Raw genomic sequence first — 21,435 nt, 5'->3', positions numbered from 1 at the left:
AAATGATATTTTATTTCCTTCCTCATAATTTCACATAGCAAGAAATTCACATAACAAGAAATTATCAAGATAAGCAATATAAAACAAGTTCTTTGATACAAGACATATCATAAGTTACATTAATCAATGAACATAAAGGGAAAAAAAAGGAAAAAAAAAGTCTTGCATGTATCAGTGTATAATCAAAATAACAGTAGAGGAAGGTTTTTAAGTTACATATTACCATCCTATCACAACACTCTCACACCCCCCCCCCCTCTAGCCCACCCACACCACACCCCCTTTCACACACATAAACAACCATACAAACACAAACACACACTGCATGCAACCTGTTCCCTCAACTCACACCACACAGACTCTTCACCCCCCCCCCCCCCCCCCTAGCCCACCCATCTCACACCCCCTTCACGCCGACACACACGCTGCATGCAACCTGTTCCGGTTTGTCCACCTGTACACGAGAGAGAATTAATAATACTACTAATAATAATAATACCCACATAATACCCACGTCCATTAAGGTAAAAATGCATCGATTTGTTCCCATTTCTGTAAGTGCATCCCCAGTTTCCCCTTTTTGAAGGCTATCTTGTATTCCTCGTCTCTGTAATTTTTAAGCATATGTACTGTTTTCTGTACAGATGGCAAAGTTCCTTCTTTTCTAGAAATAAAAATGATATACTTTACTAAAAATATGATACAATTTATTACAAATATTCTAGTAGTATTTCCGGATATTCCCATAAATATGGGTTTCCAATCATCAATGTCAATTTCGATTAAATGTAACTTTTGAATTACCTCCTGCCATAATCTTTTAACTTTAAGACAATCTAAACATAAATGTTGGTATGTCTCTACTTCTAGTCCACAAAAGGAACAAAAATGGTCTGACTCAAAACCAAATTTAAAGAGCTCTCTTTTCGTATATACAGCCCCTTGTAATTGTTTGTATTGAAACTCTCTATGTATATTACAAAGCATTGCACCTTTCATCCTTGTGAATGTTTCTTTCAACTCCGTCATTCCAAGATCAAATTGACAGTTGCCATCTGTAACATGTAATGTATACTCTTTTTGAAGGTCTTCAATGAAGTAATCATATAACCGCCTAGATTTTATATCACATAGTTTCTGTAAACGTCCATATATCATCAATTCTATTTCAAAATTTTCAATGTCCACTTCCATAAAATCACTTTGTATCCATTCGTTTCTGATTGCTGAAAAGATCTTTTGAATTCTAAGCAAGCTTTTAGTTGCAAAACCCAAATTTAAAAAATGTAAGATCGGTTTTAAATGACCTCTGACAATTATATCTGATGCTTGAAGTATACCTTTCTGAAATAGTTCGACATCAAAAAATGTTTTATTGCTGAGACATTATACACTTATTGCTAAATATAATCGGATTATTCTTATTTTCTCCAAAGTGTCTGCATTTATCTAATTCTTGCCATGCCTTCAACATGTCTTTATAAAAAGATGGTATACCCTTCAAGTCCATTTTATTTATATCATAATTACAAAGAAATATAATTCGACCCCCCAGTGATCTGAAAAAGTGGTCAAAGGTTACTTTCCAACCTGAATACTTTTCTCCATAGAGCAACCGTTTGATCCACATTATTCTCTGAGTCTTGATAAATATCTTAAACTTCGTTACTCTGAGTCCCCCAGCGCAGTAATCTTGATATAATATTTTCCGTTTTATTCTGTCTCTCCCTCCCCAAATAAAATTAAAAGAAATCTTTTCGATTTCTTCAAAAATGTTTTGTGGGACTGTCATAAGAGACGAAACATAATTTAGTTTTGAAAATACATATATCTTCAACAATTTAATTTTGCCAAACATCGTTAAATCTCGTTGCTTCCACCAACCGATTAGTCTTTTGATTTTGCTCAAAATTTCCTTATAGTTCAAATCATCTTTTATTTTGGAATGACGTGCGAAATATACCCCTAGGATCTTTATATGTTGTACCCTATGTCCAAAAAAGGGTAAACCCGGCCTATCACTTTCCTCTCCTAACCACATAAAATTTGTCTTATCCATATTTATCTTCAATCCACTTATTTTTTCAAAGTTTTTGAAAACTTTCTTCACTTTATTAATTGAATCCATATCTTTTAAAAACAATGTAATATCATCTGCATACAAAACTTGCTTTATTTCTTTATTCCCGAATCCTACCCCTTTAATGCTCTCATCTTTCCTAATATAACGAGCTAGTAATTCGATAACTATTACAAATAAATATGGAGATAGGGGGTCGCCTTGTCTTACCCCTCTATTAATTCCAAAATATCCTGTTGAGTGTCCCCCGTTCATCACGCAACTGCTAACATTAGTGTAGAGGGTTTTAACCCAAGAACACCAAACTTTACCAAACCCAAACTGTTCCAAAGCTTTAAATAAAAGTTTATGGGAAATGCAATCGAAAGCCTTTTCAAAATCTACGGCAATTAAAAAGCCTACAGGTTGATACAAGGACTGAAAGAATGTATCATCAATTAACCGAACCGCTTTCACAATATTCCGGTCTTTAACATAGCCCACCTGATCGTAATGAATAATATCCTCCAATACCTCCTTTACCCTTGTAGCTAATACTTTCGACAATATTTTATAATCTACATTTAAGAGAGTAATTGGCCTATAGTTTTTCATGTACAAAGGGTCTTTGCCTTCTTTCTCAATTAGTGTAATTACCCCCTGTCTCTGTGAGTTCGATAACATTTTTATTTCAAAACTTTCATTAAAAGCCTCCACTATTGTTTTCCCTAAAATTGGCCAGAACGTGAAATAAAACTCAGTCGAGAAGCCGTCATTGCCTGGTGATTTGTTCCATTTCATTTCCTTTACTGCCTGATAGCATTCTGCCAGTGTTATTTTGCCTTCACAATACTCTTTATTTTCTTTACTTAATTTGGGTAATTCATTTAAGAACATATTTTCAATATCCTCTGTAATTTCACCATTTTTACATGCATATAAATTCTCGTAAAAAAATTATCTCACACAAAAATTATTTTGTGTAGCGCCCTCTGCAACAGAACTCAACTATCCCTTTAAAAGACCTTCATTCAAATGTCATATTACGATTCGAGTCATAACAACCACCGTTTCCACAAAGAAGTCAAGAGTTTTATGAAATCAATCATAAGGTTATAGTACAATTGCCGCATAAAAATGAATTAAATGAATAAATTAACCTTTTCAAAACCGCATTTATGCATCACATTTCCATCCCATTACAGAGTAATTTGTTTAGTGTCATAACACACTGTGGTGGTATATGTGGGCAGATTTTTGTTTTCTTCTAAATTCATCGTTTGGTGGTGTGGGTAGCATGTGCGTGTGGAAGTGGGGGGAGGAGGTAATTACCATCGAATGCGCTGTAAAGTACCATTGTTTAAAGATTATTCGCCGCCACCGATATGACAACTTGAGCGCTCTAACTAGCTGCAGCTTTCGTTGTACATCTTACAGTAATTTGTACAGCTGTACTTTTGGGGGTTTGACATGACAAATTGCATTCCTCGTTGTGGTGAATAATATATTAACCATCGGATGATATATTTACCATAGAACTTTTCTCACTGTGGCGATTTTATTTTACCACACACAATCATGCAGCTTTTAAAATATAAGCAGAATCAATTACTTGTTTTTAGATAATTATTTAGAACTGTATTTTTCTGTTTGACATCCCATTATAGAAACTGAAAATGGTTTCAATATACCTGACTTATATTGAACATTATTGTAACAACAACAAAAAAGCGATAGCGCTTAAATCTAATTTTTAGTAAAGCTGCTCTCTCTCTCTCTCTATCTCTCTCTACTATAAAATGCATGTTAGGCCACAGCTAGAGGCTCTAAATCCTTTCTCCAATATCTTATTTGCTTATTATTCAACATCATTAAGATGAAATATACGACAGCCGCTCTCAAATTTGACCAACGTTCTTACTATTATGTTATCAAGCCATACCAAATACATTTGACATATTCCCCCTTGGGGTGTTCCCGAACTTTATTACACCGGCCTCCAATTCAAAATCAATCTATATTCCATCTGCAACTGCGGGTAGGAGGAAATGGGGAATGCAATTGTAGAAACAAATCGAAATCTCGAGGGTAAATTTAGAGTATAAATATTGACCAAGCTTAATCACTATTATGAGCACGTAAGGATTGAACCCATCACCAGATGAACGTGATGTGAATTAAAAAGTCAAAATAATGTCGACTCAGTTCATGGTTTTTATTTGGAAAGGCGAGCTAATCGTGGGTTTGATAGAAGTCCCCAAAGTAGACGTGAAGATGAAAATAGTATTGAAGACGAGACAGTTAATCTGGATGGCGTTTCATATCGAGTTTCATGAAATTCCATGATTTTACTCGTTCTTGTTGAAGTCATTTGCATAGTTTATGAAATATCCTTATTATATCCATTTCTGGCCTTATATATTGTAGTAGTTTATTTTGATTTAACAACAAATTGATTAATAAACTAGAAATTACCATGACTGCACCCAAAGCTGTTTTTATTTGATTTGTAAGTATTATGCTCTTTAAAAAAAATTCTTTTCCTGTAACTTTTTTGTTTAGATTACCATCAGATTTCCTTTAAGTGAACGACTTAGATTTCTACTGCGGTTGAATGAAATGAAAGCTTTTACGGGTTCGAAAAACCCTTCAATCAAAAGGATAAAAATAACCTGAGGGCATCTTCTTAATTCTTTCATCTTACCAGGGATTACTTTATATAATCCAGTTTTATCAAATTCTAGGTAACAGGATTTTGTAGATTTCGTCTAAGCATGTTTAGATTTTTGTTTACGATCCAATAACTTTCTGTGCTTCGTTGCTTAGGGGTATAGGGGTACAACTGGCTAGTACCAACCCCTCCCCCCTTTGATTTCTTATCGTTCAAACTATAATTTCATGAAACATGTGCCCCCTAAATTGAGTTCATGTGCGCCTTCAAAAATTGTACTTCGTGTATGCAACTTATTTAATATCCTTGATTGCATTTATCAATTTATTTATCTATCTAACTATTCATTTATTTATTTGATTGTCAATCTTATCTAATTGTTATCTGAAAAAGGCACTTGGGGAGGTTCTTGAAAGATTAGATTTATTTTATATTTGATTTATATTTTCTTTCTAATACAAAATTATACACTATTTGTGTGTGTGTATGTGTGTGAATTTGAGCGGTCGTCGATTCAATATGCATCCAAATGTAAACATTTACTGGCCAAAACGTTTGAATGAAGGCATTTTTTGTGGAGGTTGGTATAGAATAAACATCCGAAACAATTTGTGAGCATGCTAACGTCGTTATCATTTCTCACTTTGCGACGTTCAGAAGTCTGATGAAGTTGAAAAATCGATCATGCTGAAAAATGTGTGCTTTGAGCGGGAAAATGGACGATAAAGACATGACCCGAATGCAAATCTGGGTGGAACTGGATTTATCTTGCACTTTCCTCTGAGGTTTTGTTGAACCGCAGGCGTAAGGTGAAACTCCAAATTTGATTCACACTTTACAGTCCTGTGAACCGTATTAATCTCTCTGTATGCCATTTTTACTCACTCTCCACGTATATGCATTCTTTGTTATTTTCAAGCTACCTTTATGATCATTTCATTCACACTTTGGTCCATACCTATTTTCGGTTTATCGTTTTGTATTGTAGTCTTATCTCTTTCTTTCTTTTCCTTGGGTGTATCCGTCTGCCTCTGCAGTCGACCCCTGTGCCTCAATCTATTTCACTGACCAAGCTCACCGACTTTCTTTTATATGCCTCTCTGTTATTGTTTCTATATCCACCTGCTTCTCTTTCATTTCTGGCTTTTTATCTCTCTCTATATTTCTGTTTTATTTTGTCTCTCTTTCTTTTTCTACCTTCTCCTTTGTTTTGCCCCTCACTTTCTCCCGATCTGCCTCCTCTTATAGTTTCTTTCTCTCTTTCTCTCTTTCTCTCTCTCTCTCTCTCTCTCTACATAATAGCTGCGCCTTTCTTTCACTCTCTCTTAGCCCCCTCTCTCTCTCTCTGTCTATCTCGCTCGCCCCTTCTTTCTGCGTCTGCTCTTCCCTTTCCGAACCAACCTAACTTTGCAATCTGTCCCCCTTTACCCCTCTTTACATTGCACACCACGCTTTTTCTTCCGAAGCGATCTTCAAAAGCGCGGGAGTAACCCAATACACCTCTCGGAGGTATCGCGGGTTATTCACCATCTCTCTCACCCCAACTTTTAAACTTATCCACTGATCTTCCAGATTCGAAGGAGTTCATCTTCCTTCTCATCTCGGCAATTGCCTATCTGTTGTTATTCCCTGGCGATTCCTATACCTTATTTGCATTATACCTGCGCATCCCCGGTCAATTCCCGGCTCCAGACTAGCAATTTACGTCTTCTTTATTCCCCTTTATTCCTAATAATCGCATTTTCTCCCTATATAGCACTTTGCTTACTGGCCTTTAAATGTTAATTCAAGTCGGCATCGGGGATAAAAACGAACCGTCCTTAATTCACGACACCAAATCAAACTGAATATATCTGCATGCTCAGCCTAGTTATTTTCATCCCTTGTTTTGGGTAATGTGGTTCGACTTTGCAGCAAAACTTGGTCTCCTGTAGCTAATTACAGTTGTGTAGATTGGCCTCTCCCAGGAGATGTGTTTCACGGGTACACAATCAGTGTACATGTAATGTGTTACTTCAGTTTCACAAGGCCAATATTCCCGAGGACCACTTATGAATGTTAGCAGCATGTCCTTGTGGAACATTCCTGCCAGGCGCCATTTAAAAGCGTGTACGTTGTAATCCTGGTACAATGACGTTCATACCATTTCGTCTTCAAATTCATACACCCGGTAGAAGAGAAGCAACATGAATGAAATGCCTTACTTTAACGTGCTGGGATACGTACCATAGACCCATGTAACTACAGCCAAGCACCACTAGACTACGACAAAGCAATAGCACACGAATTCGAATCTACTTTTGATTGACAATACATGATATTTACCATATTTAGCAACAGTTTCTTCCACGAAATCTTCTACGACAAACAAAATTATGACAGAAATAAAATGTATGTCATTCGTATACTAACTTAACGTCATACATTATGCACGATAAAGGATGTTACAAAAGCCTTGGAGAAGTTTTAACATGATTTAGTCAGTTTATCGTCGTTACTGTCCCTTTTTGAAATTTCATTTTGCACAGCTGTGATTATGTGACCGTTAATAATAACCAAATATTGGCACAGATTTTGTCCAGTAAACAACTGATTCTGTGACAGTTTTTTTTAAATATTTTCTATCCACTGTATCCAGATATTTGTACAAGTTCTGTTCAGTCTACTAAACTGCAATGAAGATTGGAATACATTGACAGTGTTAGCGTAATCCCTTCTCTCCCAATATTTAAAAGCACTTAATTATATATGCAGTTCATTTTTTTAAATTAAACGTTTTTCTACTTTCCTGCAAGGCGAAAAAGGGCATGTTACCCGTCTTTTTAAATGACGATTAATAATACCTATTTATATTACTCATCACAATTTTTAAACGGAAATGGCTCATTCACATTCTGTTATCAGATCCAAATTCTAACTGTAATTTAAGCACGATTTCGAGGGTTAATGGAGAGGAGGACGCTCCCGGCTCGGAGCCGTAAACTAGACAACCAATAGTTCTTGCTCTGCTCAAATGACGAAATTGAGTTCAACATTCGTCATAACAATTCTTCGAATTTTGTCTCGAGCTTTTTTCAGATGTATCGATGGCATCGCGATTTCATGTATGGCCTTGGACTTGATATCTAAAAATTTCTCTGTATTGGATTATTAAACTGTATACTCTTTGTTCATAAAAATTAAATTTTGCAGTTGTTGTTATTGGGAGATTTTAGTTTTTTGTCTATTTCTCTTGTATTTGTTTAGTCTTTTTTTGCCTTTTTTCTTCTTCGCCTTCTTTTAGACTACGTATTCCTTGATTTTTGTTTTATAATAATGTTACAGGGAAACGCCCTAAAGGCACTAATATTGACAAGTTAGAAACCATTGCTCTTGGAGAACCTACACACTTACTCTCGGAGATTGGTAAGCTGTGTCGTATTTTCAGCCTACTTTCTAAATGCTCAGGAGTGTAATCCTCTCATCTAGGAGTCAGTATGATACTTCATTCACTCCAACGAGACGGACGGCAGACCAAAAGCAGACTGACAACAGACCAATCAAAAACATTGCATTGATCCATTTGGAAAAGTCATCGTTTTCTTTTTTTTTTTTTTTGTACTTTTTCATATATGATGTATCTGTCAAACGCTTAGACGCATCGTTGTATCGATGTATTGGGCGCTATATAAAAGCGGAATATTATAATTATTATTATATACTTAATCTTAATTATTTATTAACTAAGTTATTGACTTTTTCATTGATTAGTTTATTTATTTATTCTTCATCTAAATGTTTATTCATTAATTTATAAATGTATTCATCCATTTATTCATATTTTGTATTTGTTTTCTTATTGAAACATTCAGGATAAAAAAACATGATTAGAAAAGCAATTTCCCATCATGGAACTAACTAACTGAGGGCAAACAAAGTTAAAAACATTTAAATTGCAAAAATAAAATAAAGTTAAAACTTCATAAATTCACCTTACAATGCATTAAAAAAAGTAGTATTTTAAACTCAGAATGAACTAGGCATATAATTTTACTCCGTTTAGAAGTGGAAATCATGGCTAAAAATAGTGGAATCCACTCTCTTCAATGGGATTCAAACCACAACTTTTCATTGGATTTCACTAGGCTATAGCTAGAACAGCATTCCTTATTCCTTGCCCCGTCTAAAACGCCAGACTAAAACGTGAACAAATTAAGGTAGTTAGACTGAGGCCTACCTGATATAAAAATTGATATTTATGAGAAATGTTTTGCTTTATTTTTTGTTAAAGCTGCTTTGCCTCCTACACAACCATTTGGAAATGATTTATGTCATTACATCTTCAATTTGAATAAGAAGCTTGCGTTGAAAGTGAATCGCTGACTGTATTTTAAAGTTCATCATGCTGCTAATCATCTGCTGAAGGTATAAGCTTTATTAACATTTCGCGAGAATATAAAAAAGCAGTATGAAAGCACAGATAATATTTTATATTCTAAAGAGAAACTTATAAAGGTCACTGAGGTCTTTTTGTGTTGAATATTGAACAGTTCATACTAGATAGATCATTCTTTATTCATATGTATTCGGGTCTTTTAAGTCTAAATCTCTTTAAATTTGGTCACGTGATCACTCGAAGTCCAACTAGAGGCGCCATTCCCATCGAGTGTATATAGATAAGGAGTGGGATGATGGCACAGAACTATTTAAGAGTTCTGTGGATGATGGGTGCAGGTGGGCGGTTTATCTAGGCTGAAAAGGCGAGAAATAAGCCGATCAATAAGCAGTTATCTATTTCAAAAGCTCCCCGCAGTGTGACGCTAAGCATCAAAGATGATAGTTTCAGAGGATAGTGCTTGTAAAAAAGATACGAAAGCAAAATTATATGTATAGAAGACTTTTATGGTGAATAAGTATTTTTATTTCAAGCTGCTTGACATAGAATGTCTAAACTAGAGCAGGTTTTATTTATCTTTCGAATGAAGATATTACCTCCTATGGCACGATCTATATCATTAGGGTGAGATTAAATAAGCTCAAAGCGTTTCCAAATTAAGTCTCTCAACAACAAACAATCCAGGAGACTTGCAAGCACATATCGCCAATTACAAATGTTTCTGCATATTTAATCGCTTGTAAATGTCTTGTTTTTCCTGTTTCATAATTTTATACGGCAGGGCGCCATTAGTAATGATGCTTAGAGCCACAGAATTAGAACGACACGCCCGAACGGCAGTGGGAAGGATTTAAATGTGAATAAATTGACAATTAGAAGGAAATCTCACATTCATTCCCGATTCATGCCTGTCTATAAAAACTAAAACTAATTCTAACGGATTTAATCACGTGGGTAGTTTAAAGCTAACGCTTAAAATCAGTGCTTCATACAATGATTGTAGACCTAGGGGAGGGGGTGGGGATCCAATTCAATTTACTTTGGGTTTGGGGATAGTTCCAATCACAAGTGTGTATGAAATACTGGATATCCTGACGTACGTCGCTTGATCGATTAACGACCTTCCACTCTTCTGAAGTTTGCGCTCGAGCAAAGAAAGTTGTTAAAACTATTAATTTTTTTGTTGAAGTGACAATAAGAAGTTTTTAGTTATCAAAACAAAATAGATTGCATAAGACATATAGATCGCCTCACTTCTCATATGGAGGTTGCGGTTTACCGCATATAGGTATTCATAATTTTCGAGATTGTAAAGCCCCCGCCCCTACTCATACATCTATGAAAGAGAGATAGAGAAAAGGTGGAAAATTATAGGGGAAAGAGAGGTGGAGAGGAGATGAGAGATGAGAGCAAAGAAAGGGAGGGAGAGAGAGAGAGAGACGGAGAGAGGAAGAGAGTACGGTCAACTCACCGCTGATCGAGGAACTAAGCAATGATCTCGTCGTTTTTCTCCAGTTTGATGATAAAGTGAGAAACAGATAATTAAAATACAGAGCCAGGTTAATTAAAAACAACACTAAATACGAAAGGGTCTCAACGTTTTGCCGTTCATTATTATTTCTGATTGGGGCTTCTTATATAGCTGAAGACTCTTAAAACAGTGCTGCCATGGAGAAAATAGAAGAAAAAATATGAACTACCATGTTTTCACACTTGTTGACTATAAGAACTATGGAAGCTATTCAATAATTAACAGACACAAATAATTAAACCATAACAATGGACCGAAAGCAATCGATAATTTCAAGTAAAACAGTATGATTTTATTGTGTCTGTGAATCTGCGTCACTAGTGTTTCTATGTTTTCTGACTTAAGTTTGTTTCTTGATGCTCTAATTACCTCCAATGTCGTTTCTTTTTAAGCCCGAACAAAATGTCGAATCTACCAAAGGGGATACATTTCCTTTAAAGTTCAAAGACACTATGGCCCGAATTCACAAAGGAGGTTTGTCGACAAACCGAGGTTAATGTACGTCATAATTATGACGCGTTTTGACGCGTTTTTACAAACCTGGTTTGTCAAAACGCGTCAAAACGCGTCATATGACGCACGAAAACCAAGGTTTGTCGACAAACCTCCTTTGTGAATTCGGGCCCTTAAGACTTTGAAATTTAGTCGACAGCTATAGATAGTCTTGGATTTAAAGAGAGACTTCGGTTAAGGTAAAAAGAAAATGCTAAAGATCAGAGGGGAAGTTGGTAAAGCAATGAAATGCATTGCTTTATCTAAAATGACAGACTTTGTTTTAGTTTATACTTTAAGCAAATGTCACGTCCGCCGGAGAATGATGATTATTATGAATACTATTGTCAGAAATATTTCATTTGAATTGGATGTGAACGGATCTTGAAAAGTCTCTTTAGTTCCGCGTCGAATGACTCAGCTATATGTGTAGCTAATCTGTTGTCAGTAACCTTAACATGTAATTTGGATGTAACAGATACACTTTGGTGCTTACCTGGTTTAGATACGGTGGGCATGGGGCACGTTCCCCTCCCACATCAAAATTGTTACATAAGGCAAGGGGCTGGGGAGGAGAAGCGAGGAGAAAAGGGGGAGGGAAATGGAATGAGGAGAAGACGAAACTATCCCCTCCCACAATTACCCCGAGTGATGGTCTTGTTGACTTGGGTGATTTGCCTTACTTTCATCAAGTAATCCTGCCCCCCTTCCACTACGACAGTTCACCCCTAATACCTTGGCCCACGGTACGCCTCTGGTTCGTACACAAAGAAGCATTAGGCAACATTGGTGTTTGGGTGTTACCCTCTCCAACCCCTTGAAACTTATCACGGCAAATATCAGTGCTGTCGACAACTCCCTAATTCCATCTCAGTATACTCCCCCCCCCCCCCCCAATTCAAAATGTTGTAACGATGCCAACATGTACACACACCACGTGATTTTGTCGAGAAATGAATAATATTGTTATGGTAAAGCCTTTGAATCGGGTATAAACAATGCATTCATAAAATGATAAAATATGTAATCATAAACCTCGCTTCAATCACAACGACCTGTACTGTATATTGCCTACTATAGCAGTAACCGTTCTTTTCTGATGCACGATGAGACAATCTTCAAGAAATAGAAATAGAAGGAATCAATCATGCTTCTAATGGAAAAGCTAGATGACTAGAAACAATGAAAGACATATTACATGAATTATGTTAATATGCGGGAAATAACATGCGTGGTAAACGCGTGTTGTATATATTACATTATGAGACAATTAAATTATCAAGAAGCTGTGCAGATCTTTGACAGAGACAAGAGTGCTATCTTCCAAGTTGCGCAGTGAGGGTGTTACCTTATCAATATATCAATCATGATGCGTTGGAATAGGTGTTGCAGACACAGATGTGTGTATTGACTCGTTTATCGTGTCAAGGTAGTCCATGAAAAAGCACCTGCTCTTTCGAAAGACAACCATAAGACATTAGTCCACTTATTGGTGTTGGTGCTTTACGAATCGATCTAATGCCAAGGTATAGGGTTTATTGAACTCCTTTCATTGATGCTTATTTTGTTCATTTATCTATTAATGCTAAATATATTACTCGTTGCGGATGTAGTATCGAAAATAATATCGCTAGTGATATGCGTTTGTCTCGCAATGTATGGTCAACAAGGGATCTACAAGATCACGACGTTTCGTGCGACGCCGCAACACTGACATCACCTGACGAAGTGTTGCAGCGGCGCACGAAATGTCGTGATCTTTTAGATCCCTTGTTGACCATACACTGCGAGCCAAACGAATATTTATCTATTCTTTCTTCTTCTCCTCCGCTCCATCTTTCTCTCCTCTACCTCATTCTTCTTCTCGTTTCATCATTACAGTGCCTCAAGATGAAGGTTCTGTGTGCCCTGGTTTCCCTGCTCGTCATCTCGGGAGGCGGGAACAGCGCACCGACCGGTGCTCCAGACCAAGACAAACTGGAAAACGAGCTCTTAGTAGATAACACCAAAGGTCTGTACAGTATAGGAAAGCTTGAGCAGGATTGGTTCATATTGTGACGTCATTAAAACTTCGTTATTTTCTGGTGAATCTCTCGTATATCCTAAATTATATGGAGGTGGTCTTATTTGTATTTTTATAAGTCCCCCGATATGTAGTTGACCTAAACTTGTACGATGGCCATCTGTTAGCTTACCAGTTTCTAGTGATACGTTATTCGTCATATTCGTGATTTTCTTTGAACGGGAACTTTAAGGATACCATGCACCGATATGACCAATATGTCATGAAGCCGTGAGCTTCTCGTCAGGTAACAGGTCTTGTCGGTTAACTTTGACAAATATTTTCTTGTCCAGATGATGCCTTGACCACATAATAGACAGTAAGTATTAAACAGGATGACATTTAAAAAAAAAAAGGTAAATCTTCTTATCAGAAAAACTAGATATCACTAAATCACAGAGTTTGATTTTGGTTAAGTAGTCGTGTTTTTGTATGTGTCCATAACAAATTTTCATCCTCAGAGCTGGGTTATTTGATAAATTAGGCCAAGTCATAGATGTAATATTATGTGGACTGGTCATCATATGCATATTTCTTATATTCTTTTCTGTTTATTTGTATCGCCATTGTGCAGATGAAGGCCCGCATATTATGTTACCAGACTTGCCAAAGCCAGGCGATGGGGATCTGATACCCCCATTTGTAGCAGCAGAATATTTGGCAAACAAGAACGAACGGAGAGAAGAAGAAGGTGAAGAGCACAAGCAGGAGGATCTATCCTACGTATCCATAACCAACGATGTCGATAATTCGGAATACGCGATGTCGTACCCCTCGTGGTTGCCGGATGGATATTTTACAAGCATCAACGACGTGGATGAAGAAAATACTGAGGAAGACATCCTGGCTGACATTGAAACTGCACTGGTGAATGAGAAACTTGAGCCACTGTACAGCTCCATTTCACATTTGAAGTCGCTTCTTCACCAGTTGCGGGAGAAGGCGACCGACGAATTGGAGGACATCGACGAGTCGGTGTCTGGGGAGGAGAGTTTTTATTCAACTACAGGAGAATCCTACGATGTATCAGCCGTGGAGGGTGACGATGACCACTTAGACGTAATGGTCGAGAACAAATTCGGCGCTGTTTCAGAAGATAGACAGCGCTTCGCGGGTCAACTTACACAAGGTAACCAAGAAGTGCCAAAGAATAGCTCAAAGGCCACACCTAAGAACAATGCAGTTGAGTCGGCAATGAACAACGTTCCCGAGAAACATAGGGAGGCAATTCATATTAAGCCTAGCCGACGTTTCAAGAGAGACTTGGGGTGGGGGCGGCGAGGTAAACCAATGTATGAAAACCTGGCAGAGGCCGAAGTTGATGCCGAAATATCCTCTGTTTTCGCAGACGAGGTCGTCGATGGCGACTCTGAGCTGGACACCTCATGGACTAGTTCTTCTGAGGCAGGGGAATCCGTGCTTGAATTTAACGACCTTGGAAGGAAACCCCTGAGACCTCAGGAGAGGAAACAAATTGACCCTAGGGAAGAAACGAATTGGAGGAACGTCTTTCTGAATCTGCGTGGTAGTCTTCGAGCACCCTTACAGAGGTTGGACAGGAGACGGAGAAATAAAGAAGATCTCAGAGCATTCATCAACAGTATGCCCACTTTGGAAGGTCTGCGGAAACGCACATGTAAGTGATAAACTACATTCGTCGCAAGAGATTAGTTTTTCAAAATTATTAATTTGGGAGGGTACAATCGGAAAAGCTCCACATGGTGACGGGCTGTATGGGGGTTTTGCGACACGCTATAGACAATTACTCCACGGTCAATATTCTAAACGGAATTCCCAACTTAAACCCAGTATCAACTAGCCTAACCCTAAACCTAATAGTAGTCCAAAATATAACTGCAACCCGAAACCTAATCCCAACCAAAAACCTTATTGAGCCCTAACCCTAAATACTTGGCAAAAAAGCCCGTAGCATATCGGAGCAGCAAAAGATCCAATCTTCAGAAGGATGATGAACCTTTTTTGTTGGGGGGGGGGGGGGCGGGGCAGGTTGATACAAACATTTGATTACAAAAGGGGACTTATCTCCATATAGCTCTATGGTCTCGCTCTTCATCCCGTGGCTTCGCAATTTGATTTTTAACAACTGGACGAGGTGTCAGTAATAAACGCTGCATGTTACTGAACAATAAATTAGGCGCAATTCCCATTATCTATAATTGCCTAGCTTCCTCTATAATATTCTGCCTGTTCGATCAAAATTCAGAGTGCATTTTCCATTATTTGTTTCTATCAGTGGCCGTCAATGAGGACCCGGAAGAGGAGTTCGAAATACCCGATCCGGGATCGTTCTACCCGCAGCCCCCGAATCTTCCACCACCAGACAACGTAATCCGGCCAGAACTACCACCCGATGATACGTTGCCATGGGAACTGCCTGCAGACTTCGATCAAGACAATGGTCTCCTGGAGGAGCAGACCAACGGGGTCGACATGATGAACCACTTTAACAAGCGCTATCAGTACCTCAAGGTGAGTTCTACAAGAGTGTACAGTTCAAAAACGGCCTACCCGAATCTCAAAATTGTTAGGTTCCGGTATTCTTCGGTACATGGTCCAGTGACAAACGCAACGCAGTCTTTTCCTGACACTAACCATGTTACTAATTTCAACCCCGGCCCCGGGACATTCTACCCGAACATAAACTTTCGTCCTAAATCTTATAATGATAAAATACCTTATGTGTCGGATCAGCTGTTCTGCACCCCACTTTTCCAGCCCTTGTATGGCTTTGTCCTCCTCTCATCTCCTCTCCCTCTTTCATTCTCTCTCTCTCTCTCTCTGTGCATGTTCCTTTCCCCCTCTCTCCTGCCCTCATGTCCTTTCTCTTCTCTCTTTCTCTTTTACGTCAGCGCCTAAATATCATAGATACAAAGTTAGACACTCTTTGGCTGTAGTCAATTATGTTTTAGGTTAGGGTTAAGGGTAGAGTCAAGGTGTCGTGGAACCTAATTCTGAACCTGGTAACCGGCTAACCAGCTAAGCAGCGGTAGCTTAGAGATGTTATACTCGGTTAACTATTGATGTATTCTGATAGTGAATCGGTTATTTTTATTTTTCCCCGCAGGATGTCGAGCGTTCCATCATGGATGAATCTCTAGAGGACCTAGCCCTCGAGCTCGCCGGGAGGGGCCCACTGAGATCCAACGAAGCTCTCAGGGTGCGAAGAGTCATGCAGATCCCACCACCTCCCCCGTTCGGCAGGAAGGTAGTGAAGTCACTCTACAGGAAGAAGGCCTATGGGTTTCCCTTCATGGAAGACGAGTTCGCCGATGAGATTATCCCGAACTCGTGGGAATCGGGCGGAGAGAGCTTCGACCTACCCTACAATGGCTTCGATCCGCAAGACCTCCTGGAACCACAATCCTTGGGAGAATATCTACAGTTCGGTCGGATGGAGGGTCCAAACGAGGGCTCGGACAAGGTATCCCGGCTCCTGTCTGCGATCAAGACCAAGGAAGCCAAGGACAACATCCTGCAGCATCTGCTGAACATCAGGGACGCATCTCCAAAGCTCCAGAGAGAAATCCTGCTACAGGCATTAATGGCTGAAGCCGAAACGGGTGATGGCGGAGGGAACGACGTCCTCGGCTATGAGGATCAGCAGTCGGATTCGGGTGAGGACACGCAATGGGGCAGTTTTAAATCCGATGAAGAAACGGAAGATGAGGAAAGGGAGGCGACATTGGACGAACAGACCGACAAGGAATCGAACCATCCTGCTGAAAACAACGCCGCCTCGGTAAACCCCATCGAAGAGGGTGGCTGGAAGAGTTATGTCGCAGGAGAAGATCAGGTTGCAAACGAAGCCGAATATTTTTCAGAGGCATCGGAATCAGAAGCATCGGTTCCGGACTGGGAGGATATCCCAGATGAACTTCAATCAAACGTAAGTGGTAAGGACTTGAAATAAAATTATCTTTTTTTTTCTTCAAATCTCTATATTTTTTTTCTTCTTTTTTTCTTTTTGTTCTTCTTGTCCTCTTACCAAGGTGTTTTATTTCGCATATTTCACATTTCATATATATTTACATCAATTTACATTCTAACATAATAATAAAAGACAAAAGTAATAAAAAATAAATAGTTATAACCTTAACATTTTTCGAACAATTTCTTTGTTTTTTGTCATTAACAAATTTGGTTATATGCTAAATAATATCGTAGTTTCAATTCGAAATTAATGAACAGACTTTTACTATTGTACGTCTTTACCATCATACCGAAGTTGGATATACATTATGTTCATAAAATTAACATGAAGTTTATCACAAATTTTTCCTTTTTTTTCAATAAAATAACCTATAACTAATGCTTTTTCATTCATATTTATTTGTTCATGAAAGTAATTATAATATTAGTTTTTAATAATTTTCCAAAAAACTCTAACCTTGTTACATTTCAACAAGACATAAAAAGTGGTTTCTGTTCCTTTACATATATCACACTGGTCATTTTCTATTATACGCCATCTGCATAAATTATGTTTTGATGGAATTATGTTAAGTATGCAATACTTTAAAATTAACTTGCTTTTTCCTATTATTTCCTATTTGTTGAAATTTAAAATTGCATACTTTCTGCCAATTTATAAAAAAAAAAGTAAATTCAAGTAATATTCCTAGTAACGTGTAACAATCAGTTTTTGAAGCATTTGTTTCAGGAGGGATAAATAATAATGTTTCGTCTTGAAACTAGATATATCAACAAAATCTCCTGTAGCTACTTCTATCAAATTTGAATTGTTTTGTTTACTACTTAATTGAAAATTATTTCGAACGTATAATTTATTTAACCAATGGCATGGGAAACATTTCTTCAGTTTTGCGTATTCTAACTCAAATAATAATTGATGAATACCAACTTTACTATTTAACAGAATCGAATCTTTCCAACTACCATTTGTAATCAACTGCTTCACTTTACAAATTCAAGCTACGTGCCACTTTGGAAACAATAATGTAGAATTTTAAAATCTAATATGACTGTTTTTATCAAATAAGTCACTTTTGCACTAAAACTGTGAATATGTCAAATTTTACTAGTCGAAGGAGTAAATGTATACCCTTATTGAGCATACCGGAATTAGATATTTTTATTGAGTTACTCTGGAATGTATTATCTTTCAACTGGGGAAGAACAAAAAGAAGAACAAAATCAAAATAAATTACTTTTGGCGCACTTTGGTTCTTCCCGGCCCACTGTGCGCTGTCTCAACTGATCATTGTTAACATGCTTCTTACTTTTCTTTTGCTCCATTTCTCTGTTTTCTATGCAGATTCCACAACTCTTTGAAGAGATGAAACAACAAATTTTGATCCAAAAACTTGCCGAATTTTTACAACGTGCCGCTAGCAAAGAAAACCGAAGAATATAGGTACACACATTCTTTCAAATTATAATTATTTATAGATACCGTTATTTTATCATTTTTAAGATGGTGTCCAACAGTTGGGTTTTCAAGCTATTGGAGAGTGCGCCAACACAATACGTATAATAGTTTCTTGAAAGAGTTGAAAGAGCTCATATTGATAGAAATAACAACTTTATTTCTTGGTTTGAATTATCTTGGACTCAGAGTGAACATATTAAAAAATATAACTACCATTTGACACAACCATGATTAAACCGCCTCTTAAAGTTTGATATTATGTAAAGTAAATTTAGATCAGTTTCTTGAAAAATCTATTGGATAACATTTATTGCGAGTAACTTTTCAATTTTCATTTTCATTTTGATTTTTTTTTTTGGATTTAAAAAAAAAAAGAAGCTTAATTGTGTTTTTCAAGTGGACTTAAAAAACGCAGTTTATTTTCCTTCAAACCGGGCAAAATGTCGCTGGGTGTTTATTTATTTGTGTATGTAACATTAGAGTAATTGTGTATCATCTCATTTCAAATGTTAAAGTAGCCCTGGGTGAGGAGGGGGAGGGGGCAGGAAGCGCAAGAGAAAAATATCGACGAGGGAAGGGCTGACTCCTCTTACCCGAAAATGAACTTCAGTTTCTAAAATGTTGGGAACAAACACGAATTCGGGATCTTAATGAAAGTAAAAATGTTATGTTGTCATCATAATGAAAATACTAGTATTAAAGATAACAGACAAATAGATTGTTTCGAATGCACAGCCTCGCTGCAGCGGATAGGGCATAGGGCATATCATTTAACGGTTGCCCAAAATTCGTATCCCGGCTATTGGAAATTTATCGCGGGTCAGCTCAGTTCGGACGCCTATTTGTACGTACCCCAATATATTTCTTTCAAAGTGACCTCGCTGAACCCCTGACAAATTTCCTGGCTACACCACTACGTTGAAATATAAAACTTCCAAGGCCGTTTTTGAGAGTTTCTCCATGAAATGGACAACCAAGGATCAGTTAATAATTAGTCCCCAACTATAGATATACCTCAAGACAAATGAAAGTTGTCATGCCCTCATAGAGTTTACAAGAAGAATTATTCTAATAAATTATCATCATGACAAAAATTGTCATCTTTTGAATTTTAATTTCCTGAGCATTCAAATGTTCAAAAGCTCTAGTATTCCACTTCGTCTTCAGATTCTTACCACTTTCATCATCTTGTCAATCATGCGCCGCTGATGTGATCCTTTCCCAACTTTTGCGATGATATTACTTTTTCCATTATCTTTTTTATTTTCGTGTGAGGGAAATTGGTGTTATTGCTGATAAGCGAAGTTTATCCCATCATCGACAAATTGTTGTGTCATTCATGAATGTGTAAATAATCAAAACGTATTTTATGAATACAATGACATTGAATTGTAATGCCTTTATCATTCGAAGTCAAAACTAATATCGGACGGTGTCAGTGCATATCTCTCTCATATACATATTTCATCTCTGAGTTAAAAAGCTTGATTTTAAGTTGGTACTGTTCTACATGAAACTATAGGCCTTACATTTCACTCTGCATTGTAAAACGTTCTTTGTAGAATACTCTGATGATGATCAATTACTCATCTCAGCCTAAATTAAGGTGGATAACATGATCAGAGACATTTTAGAAGGGAAGTTGGATGGTAAATGTGGAAGTGGAAGACCAAGAATTAGAATAGTGTCGGACTTGATATGTGACAGACATAATAGAGTATCGAAGGGTGACGTCAAATTGGCCAAGTTGTCAAGGTTGCTGGTTCCAAACAATTTTGTGCTAAAACAATGTGGCGATCACACCACCCCAATCACTGAATTTGCCCTACTCTAGTCCGTTGCTTGAATAATTTCGCAGGGAACCTCATGCGCAGGTTAGTTTAGAACCAGTAACATGGAAGACGAGCGAATATGAAATTAGCACTCGGTGCTCCATGCCAGGAAGACAAAGGCTAAAAATTGAGAGGGGTTGGGAAAGAACTTAAGATGGCTCTTATACGTGGTCCTGCATGTCATTCGCATAAAACCTGAGAGAGAGGGAGAGAGAGAGAGAAAGAAAGAGAGAGAGAGAGAGAGAGAGAGAAAAGAGAGAGAGAGAGAGAGAGAGAGAGAGAGAGGGGGGGTCAACTCATACTTATTGAAATATCAATTCGACATTGTCATGCCATCTTGCCGAAAATGTTCTTGAACCATGTCTCTCTCAATAAGCTTATTAAGCTATGATGTAAGATGCAGAGCGCCATGAACGTCAGAATCTGGCGAATACTGACGCTTTATTTATGAGTATCCATTTTCCCATATAGGCGTCTAGCAATTCTATTTTGTAGTAGCTCTATCCAGGGACACTTTCCCTGCTTCATCGCAGCGACATCATTAACTTGTGCAAATCATGGGTATTAATGAAATCAATGAAAGACAGGTTTGCGACAGTATTTATCCAGCTGTCGATTATTTTGATGTAATATGTGTTTTAATCTTTTTGTGCAATTTCAAACTAATTCTAGTGTTGATAATTATAGAGAAAATATTGTTTTGTGGAAATGTATGTTGTGCAATATGTGACTTATTCATGTTCACAGATAGATTATAATTCAAAATATTAAAAGCTTTCTTCTTCTACACTGCCCGTGTCGCTTGAATTCTTGTGAGTTTGTTTGATGTGTTGAACAAAATGTATTATATATGTTTGCTTTTGAGTGGAATATTCCAACTGAACTTTACTGAAGTGATTACAGAGAGAGAGAGAGAGAGAGAAAGAGAAAGTGAGAGAGAGAGAGAGAGAGAGAGAGAGAAAGTGAGAGAGAGAGAGAGAGAGAGAGAGAGAGCATGTGGACC

General features: G+C 37.5%; 1 protein-coding gene across 2 annotated transcripts in view; it reads left to right on the top strand.

The window, feature by feature from the left end:
* Positions 1-21,219, top strand: part of LOC757218 — a 29,806-nt gene extending 8,587 nt beyond the window's left edge. Inside the window, exons 2-6 of one of the 2 annotated variants that reach the window (XM_030995309.1) lie at positions 13,010-13,139; positions 13,765-14,826; positions 15,445-15,680; positions 16,276-17,097; positions 18,487-21,219. In XM_030995309.1, coding sequence (XP_030851169.1) covers positions 13,019-13,139; positions 13,765-14,826; positions 15,445-15,680; positions 16,276-17,097; positions 18,487-18,585 — 2,340 coding nt within the window. In that variant the 5' untranslated portion in view covers positions 13,010-13,018 and the 3' untranslated portion in view covers positions 18,586-21,219. Of the gene's footprint in view, positions 1-13,009; positions 13,140-13,764; positions 14,827-15,444; positions 15,681-16,275; positions 17,105-18,486 lie in introns of both variants that reach the window. The other variant, XM_030995310.1, reaches the window with a different exon arrangement.
* The last annotated feature ends 216 nt before the right edge of the window (positions 21,220-21,435 follow it).

The sequence above is a fragment of the Strongylocentrotus purpuratus genome, unplaced genomic scaffold, assembly GCF_000002235.5.
Source record: "Strongylocentrotus purpuratus isolate Spur 01 unplaced genomic scaffold, Spur_5.0 spur5_scaffold_21, whole genome shotgun sequence".
Taxonomy (NCBI): domain Eukaryota; kingdom Metazoa; phylum Echinodermata; class Echinoidea; order Camarodonta; family Strongylocentrotidae; genus Strongylocentrotus; species Strongylocentrotus purpuratus.
Note: the sequence above shows the minus strand (reverse complement) of the source record. Positions and strands in the feature narration are given on the sequence as shown.